Source organism: Nanorana parkeri, unplaced genomic scaffold (assembly GCF_000935625.1).
Source record: "Nanorana parkeri isolate BGI_ZX_2015 unplaced genomic scaffold, ASM93562v1 scaffold180, whole genome shotgun sequence".
Classification (NCBI taxonomy): domain Eukaryota; kingdom Metazoa; phylum Chordata; class Amphibia; order Anura; family Dicroglossidae; genus Nanorana; species Nanorana parkeri.
The window spans coordinates 3304817-3316058 of NW_017306448.1; the positions used below are offsets into that span (position 1 = coordinate 3304817).

General features: G+C 41.1%; 1 protein-coding gene across 1 annotated transcript in view; it reads right to left on the bottom strand.

Annotated features, from left to right (window-relative positions):
- The window catches only part of SORCS2 (sortilin related VPS10 domain containing receptor 2), a 513810-nt gene that overhangs the window by 194632 nt on the left and 307936 nt on the right, over window positions 1-11242 (bottom strand). Inside the window, exon 3 of the mRNA XM_018554989.1 lies at window positions 642-800. Within this exon, the coding sequence (XP_018410491.1) occupies window positions 642-800 (159 nt within the window). The remainder of the gene's footprint in view (window positions 1-641; window positions 801-11242) is intronic.

Genomic DNA, 11242 nt, shown 5'->3' on the forward strand with positions numbered 1-11242 from the left:
CCAAACCCAGACACGTCCATCAGATTGCCAGACAGAGAAATGTGATTCGTTACTCCAGAGAACACGTCTCTACTTCTCTAGAGTCCAGTGGCAGTCCTATAGCTATTGACTCTGCAGGCAGTTGGCGACTTCTGCGCACTGTGCGCTTCAGCATGTGCGGACCCCGCTCTGTCATTTTACGTGGCCTACAACTTTGTGGCTGAGTTGCTGTTGTTCCCAGTTGCTTCCACTTTGTTATAATACCACTCACAGTTGACCGTGGAATATTTAGTAGCAAGGAAATGTCACGGATGGACTTATTGCACAGGTGGCAACCTATCACGGTACCACGCTTTAATTCGCTGAGCTCCTGAGAGCGACCCATTCTTTCAAAAATGTTTGTAGAAGCGTCTGCATGCCTGGTACTTGGTTGTATACACCTGTGGCCATGGAGGTGATTGTTCAGTTCAGCTCACAGAAAGTGACAAGGACACAACATTTATGCCCAGATCAACAGCTATTTTTCTGTACTTGCTGAAAGTGTTCTTAGTCTGAAAAATAAAAAGCAATGCAGCCACCACATCTAAGGACTAATAAGCTGGAATACATTTTTGTTTTTAAATTTAGTTCTCCTTTAAACAAAATAAACCTACGCACATTACCTTGGCATCTTTAGTAAGCGCAAGCAGCTTGTTCTCCTCCTTTGGATTAAAGATGAGGGTCTCCACAGAGAAGGTAATCAAGTGTTTTTGAAAGGTTGTTCCTTCATCGCTGCTTGTGAAAAGGCATTGTTCAGAGACTGACGAGCTGACAAGAATAATCTGAGGATAGCAAAAAAGAAAAACAATATCAGAACATGCCAATTTACAAAAGGAAGTAATTAATGTAATTGCGCGGGTTCTATATAAATAGAAACTTGCTCAGCTGTGACTGTTTTACAATGAATCAACATTACGATGAATCAAGCCTTCTTTAAGGTATTGCTGACCGTATACTGCAAAATGGTTTACGTAGATGAGGATTTAATAACATTTTATGCTTTCACAAGAATAGGAAAATAAAAGACATTTAAAGACATATGGGGGGTCCATTTACAAACAATTTGAAGAGCCATTCAACCTGCAAATCTCTGAGAACGAGGCAAAGTTAGTGTTCTGAGTATGTGAATGTAATGTAATACTGTATAATGTCCACTAGATGGAGGTGAGGAGTATAGGAATGAAATACTTATTTCCTATGCTCCTTACCTCCATCTAGTGGACATAATGCATTATTACATTACATTTAACCTGAAAAGAGAATACACTAAGAATGCTTGGTTTTGCTTCTATTCGCACAGAAACGTTGTTCTCAGAGATTAGCATGGTCAATGACTGCAAGAATTGCTTATATATAGACCCCCAAAAATCAACTTCTCTGAAGAAAAGTATGGAGGCTGCTATTGCCTGAACTCATTCTGGTAATGCTGTTTACATAGCTATTAAGTTACCCTATTATTATTATTATTATTATAATACAGGATTTATATAGCGCTGACAGTTTGCGCAGGACTATACAATATAAGGAAGACATTACAATCACAATACAATTCAAGACAAGATAGTAAGGAGGGCCCTGCCAATGAGGGCTTACAATCTAAAAGGGAGGGACCCTATATCTTCAATTTTCCGTGTCACTGTACCAGAAGAAGTATGCAGATCAGGAAAGTCAGAGTAAAGTGAAAAGTCCGTATGTGAATACTTGTTCTATGTTAGTGGCTCTAAGTCCTGAAGCCAAATGGTCAACATAACAGTTAGTAAACTAGCAATTGCAGAATGAGAAGTCAGCCTCCATGACTCTCTCAGTGGAGAAGGGTTAGAAGCTCTGTTTAACTGATATTTGTATTCTTATTTAGGAGGAAATGCGCTCTCACTTGTCCTGAAGCCACAACAGAAAGTAAGGAATATAGAAACAATATAGAAACGAGCAATGATAATATAGAAACAAAAATCTGGCACAGACTATAGCCATCCCCCACTTTACTAATGAATCAAGATTTTCTTTTCTGTCTATGCTCCTCTTGAAAAGACTCTCTTTATTGTTGCATTGATACACCAGAAAGTGAATGAATGTCTTAAAGCTAAACTAATTTTTTATTTAAAGCAGCGCCATAGCCCTAAGTGTCTTAAAGATCAACTTCATATACAGTAGAGTGGAAAAGGGTTAGAACCTTTGTACGTCCTGTCTCTGTTTGTAGGTGGGGAAAAGGTCTCCAATGGGAACACAAACAGAAATAAAACTTGATTGTTGTTATAACCCTTCCAAAACTAACAAAGACGGTTTGGGTTGAGTTAGGCTTTAACTATTAGATATGACCCTGTTTTATATATATGGTCTCCCTACATGGCGCTATGTACTTTAACACTTTTGCACAAAATACTGAATCAACAGCCGCTACAGGAACAGAAAAGTACAAATTTTGATTATATTATGACCTAATTTTATTATATAACATCTGTCCCGAGGTCACAATGTTGGAGGCGGCACAAATAACAGTGTTTCTGTTTCATACACGTTGTCACTAAAATGATCCAATACGTGTGAATATTGGTACCTTCAGTCTGCTGGAGTTAATTAGAGGAGCTGGAAGAGTCATATCTCTCCTCCAGGATATTTATGAAGTGGGATTTATCCTTTAAATCTCAGATCTCCTTCAGTAGGTCATTGGATATAATTCTTCTAATGTGCTAGATTGCTCAGAGCTTTCACACATTCTGCAGACCTTGACCTTCGAAAATGAACTGGCAAGACACAAAATATCTGTACAGGGCAGAATCCTTCTCATTTAGCTGAGCAGATGGCTCTAAGTGCAAGCAATCATTCTAAAATACATTCCTGTGATATATACAGTGTACATGTCAGGTTCATGGGATTTATTATACTTGGCTGAATATGATGTTCGATACAACATGTTGACTGTGCGCTGTCAATTCTATTCAGTAAGAAAAAGAGCTATGGGAAAAACCCCTCAGTGACCAATCAAAACCATGGCACCTGCAGGAGGCGGGGCACAGGATTCCATGTACCACTACATTAAAGTGTATATTAAATTTAATTATAAAATGTAGGGAATACATTTCTTTGTCCCTCACAATTGACATACATGTAGCTTTAATCTTAATAAGGAGTAAAAGGTTCAGTATATACCGCTCAAACTGTACATTGGTTAGTACAAAATAGAAATGAAACCACACATATTACCTAATTTCTTGATTAAAAAAAGGCATTTTTAATTTTGTCTTTTTTTTTACAATATGTTCCTTAGTTAGTGATATACCATATACACAAAAACTGACAAAGTTGAGTCCAAGTGAATAAAAGCATCTTTAAAAGATATCTTAGTATGCTTCTTTTGGATATGGGAGTGGTTGAAACCCCTGTAACGTAGGAGATGATTGGGAGATTTGACTGCACTTCCTGTCCCAGAGACACAACACGAAGTGAGAGGAGATCTTTTCAGAGCTTGGGGGGAACCTTCTCAGACAGTTGCCACTCAAATCCCCATCGGAAGATTTTCTATTATCTCACTTTTTGGAAACAACTTCTTAAAATTTGGCTTTCCCATCACTTTCTGTCCTTTTAACCATGGTCACTTGGGCTAATATAGACAGCGAATCTTCCCAGCAGGAACACAGACACCAATAGAAACCTGACACCATTACCTACTCCATCCCAAAAAAGTTTTTGGCTTCAGATAAATCTTAATTGAGCAGATAAAATCACCTTTGCTTGAACAGCAGTTTTAGTTAGTGCTTATCTTTTATGGACTTATTAACCACGTTGTTCCTTAGCTTATCCTTGCTTTTAAAATCTTTATCCATTAAAGACTCATCATACATCTTCCTTGTCAGCAGATCCAGCAGACAGGATTGGCTTTTGCTTGCAGACAGACTTTCCTAGTGACATCACTGACTTAGGGATTCTGAGACATGAAAGCTCATTATTCATAACTGAGACTTCTGGGGTCAAAACGAGGGACCATACCTTACGCAATGGGGTTGATTTACTAAAGGCAAATAGGCTGTTCACTTTACAAGGGACATTTCCCTTAGTTTAGTGAATGAGGTGAAACTCTGCTGACTTCCATTATCCAATCATGTGCAAGCAAAAAAAAACCTTTACTTTTAACTGCATCACATCTGTCGTACATTTATATACAATGATACCAAGATCACAGCAGCTGTGGTTTTGGTATCATTTTTTTACAGACGGTGATGGCTGTTTACATACAACTGTTCTGGTGGCTATAGAGCTGCCTTATCGCTTGTATGGTGCCAGAGAGTGTGCACCCCCCCTCCGCCACTGGCTGCCCTGGGCTCCGCTGTTCCCCGTGTGGGCTCGGGACCAGCACGGCGGGTCTGTTCTCTTCGATCAGCGGGAGATCAGATCACTTCCAACAACTGATCTTCTCTCCGATCACTGGTTTCAGTGTGTTATTTTTCTGGCTGCTGCAGCTAGAGAAGAATCTGATGAAACACAATCTCTGCTTCATCAGCTTCTTTGGGGTCTATAGGTGACATTAGGGGTCTAATAGACCCCTGATGTCTCCATAAAGAGGACCTCTCACATCCTCTTTGCTTTCACATAGCCCCCTCGTTAACCCCCTGTGTAATAGCAATAAAAAAAAAATCTTTGGTTATGATTAGGTATTCTTTGCAAAGTACATTTTCACCACATTATGTGATGCAATCTCAATTTCTCAAAACGATATAGCTCATGATGCATTGCTTCCAGTAAGCAGTGATGATGTTATATTGTTTAGAGGTTGAGTTGTACTTTAGAAGGCAGGCTCTGTGATTTGTAACACAAGGACGTGCATATTCACAGGGCTGAATAACATGTTATCACTGCATTGAGGAAGTACATCCTATGGGCATCTTCAATAAGTACGTTTACAAACTTATATGTCTATATGGTTATTATGAGTGTGATAGAACTATTCTGACTTTGATTCTTGTATTAGCGATTTATTCCTTGCTGAACCTCTATGTCTGGCCTGTATAAGCAGATATAATCACTGCGCAAATCCTTATCAGATAGCTGAACTCACCAAACACCTTTTCATCCACAGAATGCTTTATTCTGTGCAGCAGGTTACACGAGACAACATGATATAGCAGATGAATGAATAGATGGCATTTGAAGTTCAAGTATGATAATGTTTCCAGGCTAGCATGTGCATGTGGTCCTGTTACAAGTAGCCATGACACTAAAACGACTACTGGAGAAGAAGGGCGGTACATTACACACAAGGGGAGGGAAATGCAGAAAAACATGGTGCAATAACCCAAAACGACCACAAGATGTCAATATAATAATTAGCTATACTATACCAAATGGCTTAAGGAAAATAAACTATATCAATTCTCATTTAACATTTGTATGAATATTAACTATGACTATGAATTGCCATATCTTATACAACTATTGTGACAGCACAAGAACATAGAAATACACATTTAGTTTTTGACCATAGATACCCTTTAAGCACTACAGCTTGGTCATTGTCCTGCCTCAAGCCTGTGACTGGACAATGAAGGAGCATTACCAAACTGATAGAATCATCTCTTTGCCCTCCTTTGCTGTAAGCTTCCACTGCCTGATGGCATGTAAGAGTTACAGCCCCGTGCAATATAATAAAGCCTAATTGGCTCGCAGTGCATTGCATGATTTCTTTATCTCAGAAAGTGCAGGTTTGCTTTAAGATGAATCATTTTGAGCTGCCAAAAGCTTTGTTTTCTTAAACGCTTTTGGGCATTGAAAAATCAAGCTACAGTACCTAAGATAGAATGGTATTCCATATCAGAGACTTCAGCCAGAGATGCAGAACCAGGACAGTTAATCAAGTCGATTGGGAGAATACCCCTTGAAACATAATTTTAAAGTGGTTTATAATTGAATGTTCCTGTTCCCACATTGGAGAGCATTATTCCTGCTAAGCCTGAAAGGCCGAATGCAGTTCCAGCAGCAACAACTTAACGTGACAATCTATCTATTTCTGCTGTAAAGCCGCGGTTTTATTTGTGATAGTATGCATCAAGGCACACCTCTGATTTTAGTCACAGTTGGGGGAAAGCATTTAAACATGATTTCTTATACTTCCCATAAAATGAAGACCATGTACGTGACTGGAAATGGAAAGGGTTCTTTTTTTTTACCACTACAGGTTTTACAAGTAGAAAATTTGTTTACACAGCTGAAGTATATTAATCATTTAAAATGTTTGAAATCGCCTTTTAGCTGTTTGGTGGTTTAAAGTCAGACTCTCCCTATCATCTCTGTAGTCTAAATGAATGTGCAGCGCTTTACAATATAGGGAAGACATTACAATCACAATACAAATCAAGACAAGATGGTAAGGAGGAACCTGCACGTGAGGGCTTACAATCTAAACGGGAGGGGGAAGTGATACATGAGGAGGTAGCTGTGTGGGGGATGAATTGTTTGAGAAAGTGATGGTTGAGCGGTTAGGTTGAGGTGGGATAGGTTTCCCTGAAGGGATGAGTCTTTAGGGAATGCCTAAAGGCAGTCAAGGTGGGCGAAAGACGGACAGGTTGGGGTAAAGAATTTAACAGTTGAGGCAGGTTTTGAGGCAGGTTCCGTGCAGTTTTGGTCCCATAGACATTTCTGTGTAGGAGAAACACGCGTTTTTAAAAACAAAAAATGAGCAAAACAGCACAAAACTGCAAACGCCTTTCTGTGCCCCTAGCCTTTCAGAATTCAAACCAGTCTTGTCTTCATTATAGCGCCAGATCACATTTTTAAACTCTGCACAACATGTTCGGAAAAGTATCAGAAAAGTTCCATTTATTTTCACACTTCAAAGGCCGTTCTAACGCCAAATGAATTATTTAAATGATGCCAAGAGACAATGTTAGGATGAAAACTTACCAACATCAGCAAACTCGGCACAAAGTGGTTTTAATGCCGATTTAGTAGGAAGCCTTGAGGAATGGTGTAAAAAGAGATACATTGAGACAAATGAAGGAGACTTCCACATAATTAAAAGTAAATTAAAAGCTCTCTGCAGAACTCAAGCGTTAAAAAAAAGGTCTATTTGTCTTTCTTTGAGGATATTACCTGAAGAAAATGTAAGTAAAAAAGAAGCGGGCAATTACTGAGACAAAAGAAAATAGCACATCGCACTAATTTGTGGGCCGCAATGACCGCTGGGGCTAAATAAGTGGGTCCAGGTTACCTCATTGCACGACATCAGCTTTGTTTAATAGCATGGTGCAAAGAGCGGTGATGTACTAGTAACCATAACAACTAGCCGAATCTCAGCTTGTTTAGTGTAGTCGGAGTAAAAAAATTATTTTTTTTTGGACTGGTTGCTATGGCTACAAGCATTATTGTCCCTTACTTTATACTAAGGAATAGATCTAGTCTAAAACAAACTCTTTGGAGAGCTGTGGGGATTTGTATATCTCATTTATTAATACTCCCGTCTCACTTTCAGATTTATTTTTGTCTGTGCCCACCTATTAATATATTAAAAAGTGATGTAGCATATAACTGCTACACGAGCCATTCTGTAAGTTTACTTTATCAGCCATTACCTTCCCATTTTAAAAACTGTAAAAACCGGCACATTATACTCTTCCAAAGAAAATCACATTTTATTCTATGTGCATCTGTATAAAAAAACAACCGCTGGCGTGTTTCTGCCTTTCTTTGGAAGAGCATCGTGTGCTGGTAATACGGTTCTTGAGACAATTACTCCAGAAGACCTCCTGCTTTCCAGCTCCCTTGTCAACTCCTCCTATACTTGCCTCCAGTCTCTCCCATCCTCCGGAACTCTTTACCCCAACCTGTCAGTCTATCTCCCACCTTGACTGCCTTTAGGTTTTCCATAAAGACTCATCTCTTCAGGGAAGCCTGTCCCACCTCAACCTAACAACTGAACCATCACGTTCTCAAACAATTCATCCCCACACAGCGTCCTCCTCATGTATCACTTGCCCCTCCCTTTTAGATTGCAAGCCCTCACGGGCTGGATGTTTGATTGAACCGGATGTCTGGGGCCCATGGGCGTCTGGTGCGGTGGAACCTGGCCCTACAGCCATTCAATTTCATAATCCCTGCTCTGGAAACACAATGTTAAGGAGAATGGACTATAGAAGAAGACAGTGGCGGACATACTCATCCTGAGTACGGGGGTCCGTCACAGGGGGTTTGTAGTTTGTGGGAGGGGGGGGGCCCATGCAAAACTTTGCTATGGGGCCCTGTGATTTCTAGTTACGCCCCTGTTTAGTTATTTTCAGTGGTATGATTTAGTGGTGAAAATTATTAGTGCCCCCCCATTTTGACTGTGGTATCTTATGTGCCCCCCCTATATATTGTTCCTAGAGTCGCCACTAGTTGGCGCTATATAGATCCTGTATAATAATAATAATAATTTGTGCACTGAATGTGCATGACAGGGGTGAGCTGCACGTTTTGTGTTTTTACCTTTCCATTTTAATCTGCTATAATTTTCTACAACCAACAGCCAGGGTAATTTCCCCGGGATTTCATTGCCCATGTGAGTGACCCGCTGCTTCTTCTGCGTGCCTTGGGGTAACATTTCAGCTATCACCATTACTGTCTTTAGCTTACTACAGTGATCCTTGTTGTGCTAGAAGTGCATTTGGGGTTTCAGGGGTTCTCCAATGACAACACTGGAACTGGTCATGTGACTGCAGCAAGCCAGCTGCTTAACACTGCATTTGAAGAAGTTACTACAGCAGCCTGTTTCAGTATGCACAGAACAGAAGCAGGGAAGGATTTGTAAATATGTTTGCTATAAATAAGTAAATACATATTGGGGAATGTATCAAAACTGGAGCAGACAAAATATGTAGCAGGTGTGCCTGGCAACCAATCAGCTTCTCTCTTTTATTTTCAAATCTTAACTGAACAAACCGAAGAGAGAAGCTGATTGGTTACCATGCACAGCTGCTCCAGATTATGTCTGCTCCAGTTTTGATAAGTTCTCTTTATTGTCTTCACAAAAGAAGAGCAGGGCAAAGCATAAAGGTGCCCATACACTGCTCGATTCTCGTACGAGAATCGTGGGAAATCCCACGATCGTACGAGAATCGAGCAGTGTGAACGGAGACGTGCGACCGTTTCTACTGTACGGTCGCACGTCTTTTGTCTAAGGAGCACGCTAGAAAACCAGCCGAAAATCGTACGATGTTCGGCTGGTTTGAACGGTGCTCGGGAGACAAATGCCGAACGGGCCGGTGTGCGCACGCGCACACTGCCCTTCAGCATTGCGGTCATCGGAAGCCCGCCCCTCAGGGGGGCGGGCTTGCGATGATCAAGAGTACGATCTGCCTGTCCAAGACGGGCAGATCGTACGTTTTTAAAATCAGTTTACAACCATCGCAAGACTAAGGTCTTGCGATGGTTGTACAGTGTATGGCCACCTTTAGACTTTGAGTGGAACATTTTTCATCACATGCCAAATATCTTAAAGTGACATTAAAGTCAAAAGGTTTTTAAGTCCTTCCAAAAGCATATTGAAACCTTACAATGGACACTGCTCCCTGATGTTTAAAAGTTCTGATTTCCTGCAGAAATAACTGGTCCCCTGGGCACTGGCCCTGACATCTTGTTTGAGGGTGGATCATTTCCCTTGCAGGGTCCTATGGAGCCACCCTTGTGTGTGTGCTAGTAAGCTATGTGTGTCTCAGCAAACACACAGGCACAGCAGGGCATCCCACTCCCCTCCTCATTGCTCCCTTCTCCCCTCCCCTCCTTTCCTCAAGCTGGTAGATGGACAACTGATGGAGACTGTGCTGCACCCTGTGATCTTGTATTGGCAGGAAGTTCAGAGAAACAGAGCTTAGAGAATTGGAGTCATCTGTTAAAAACTCCACCCATCTAAGCACTGGCTGAACTACCAGGGTCGCAGACGTCGCAATTGCGACCGGGCCCTGGCATTCCGCCTGTTGGGGGGGGGCCCAGAGAGGAAGCAGAGGGCCCGGAGCTTCCTCATGCTGTCCCCCCTCCAGATAGTGCAGCTCCCACCACGCTCTGAATGTACGGGCGGCTGTGCGGGGCTAGAGAGGCTGTGCCTGTCACTTGTCTGCCGCTACCGACACAGCAGGCACCGCCAGACAGCACATTCATCTGTTAGGAGAGGACTCTCTCCACTCAGTCCCTCCCCCTGGCCGCCAAAGGTGAAGAAGCTGCACAAGCTGCAGGAGTCAGGTAAGGCCGGTGTGGGGGAAGGGGGGGAGGGAGCTGTTGTTATTATTAAGATTAGAATGTATTGCTGGGACTTGTAGTCCTGCATAGCTGGTGGTATTCTGCATTGCTGTATAAGACATGCCATCGCCCTTAGGCTGGGATAAGGCCAGGTTTTACATAGTCCTACTACCCGACCCTTTCATACATGACGGCCTTTTTTTATTTGACTTCCGTCTCTTGTTTCCCCAAGCACACTGCTCGCTGTACAAACTTCACCCACCCAGCTGACTTTTAATATATTTCATTTCTTTTTACTACATCCTGAGCTGGAATTATTACCATCTGTTTACTTAAATTTAAGTCTGTCGCCACAACACATTTGTCGTCTGTGACAACTGTAAAAAAAACTATTACCGAGGTCCCTGGGACATGGTGTAGAAATGCAGAGGTGCCATTGTTATCATGCAAATATATACACAGCAAATCAAGCCTGGATGGCAAGTCTAATAAGACTCATGACTGGCTTGAGCAGGGAGACTGTTTTGCCCTCAGGGGGAATCCACTCTGATTGATTAAACTTCCCTGTAATATATGATGAAATGATCTGAATTTAACGACATCTAAGTTGCACAATTTGTCTCTCTCTGTAGAAAAGATCAGTGTGAGCTTAGTGCATGAGATGTGGTTCTCTGCGGGTTTGGCTCGAGATGCTGTTTTTTGAAAATTAACAAGCTAGCTTTTTAGGTAGCTAACAGTAATTTCAAATTATTTTAATATTTTAGAATCTGAATTTCACACATTTCACACAACGCCATTAGGACCAGCAAAACTTGCCTTATACTATAGAGCTGTTAATAACATTTTGAAAAAAAATATGTGCGGAGGTTTCAGGACTGAATGTATTTGGAAAAGCCATTATTTTAGAGGGGTCGATGTTTTCCTTCACGCTAAAATTACATAAATTACATAAAAGGAAGTATAACTTTTTGGGGATTTTTTTTAGTTTACTGTAAAAAAATGTATTTATAATATATACAATATATAT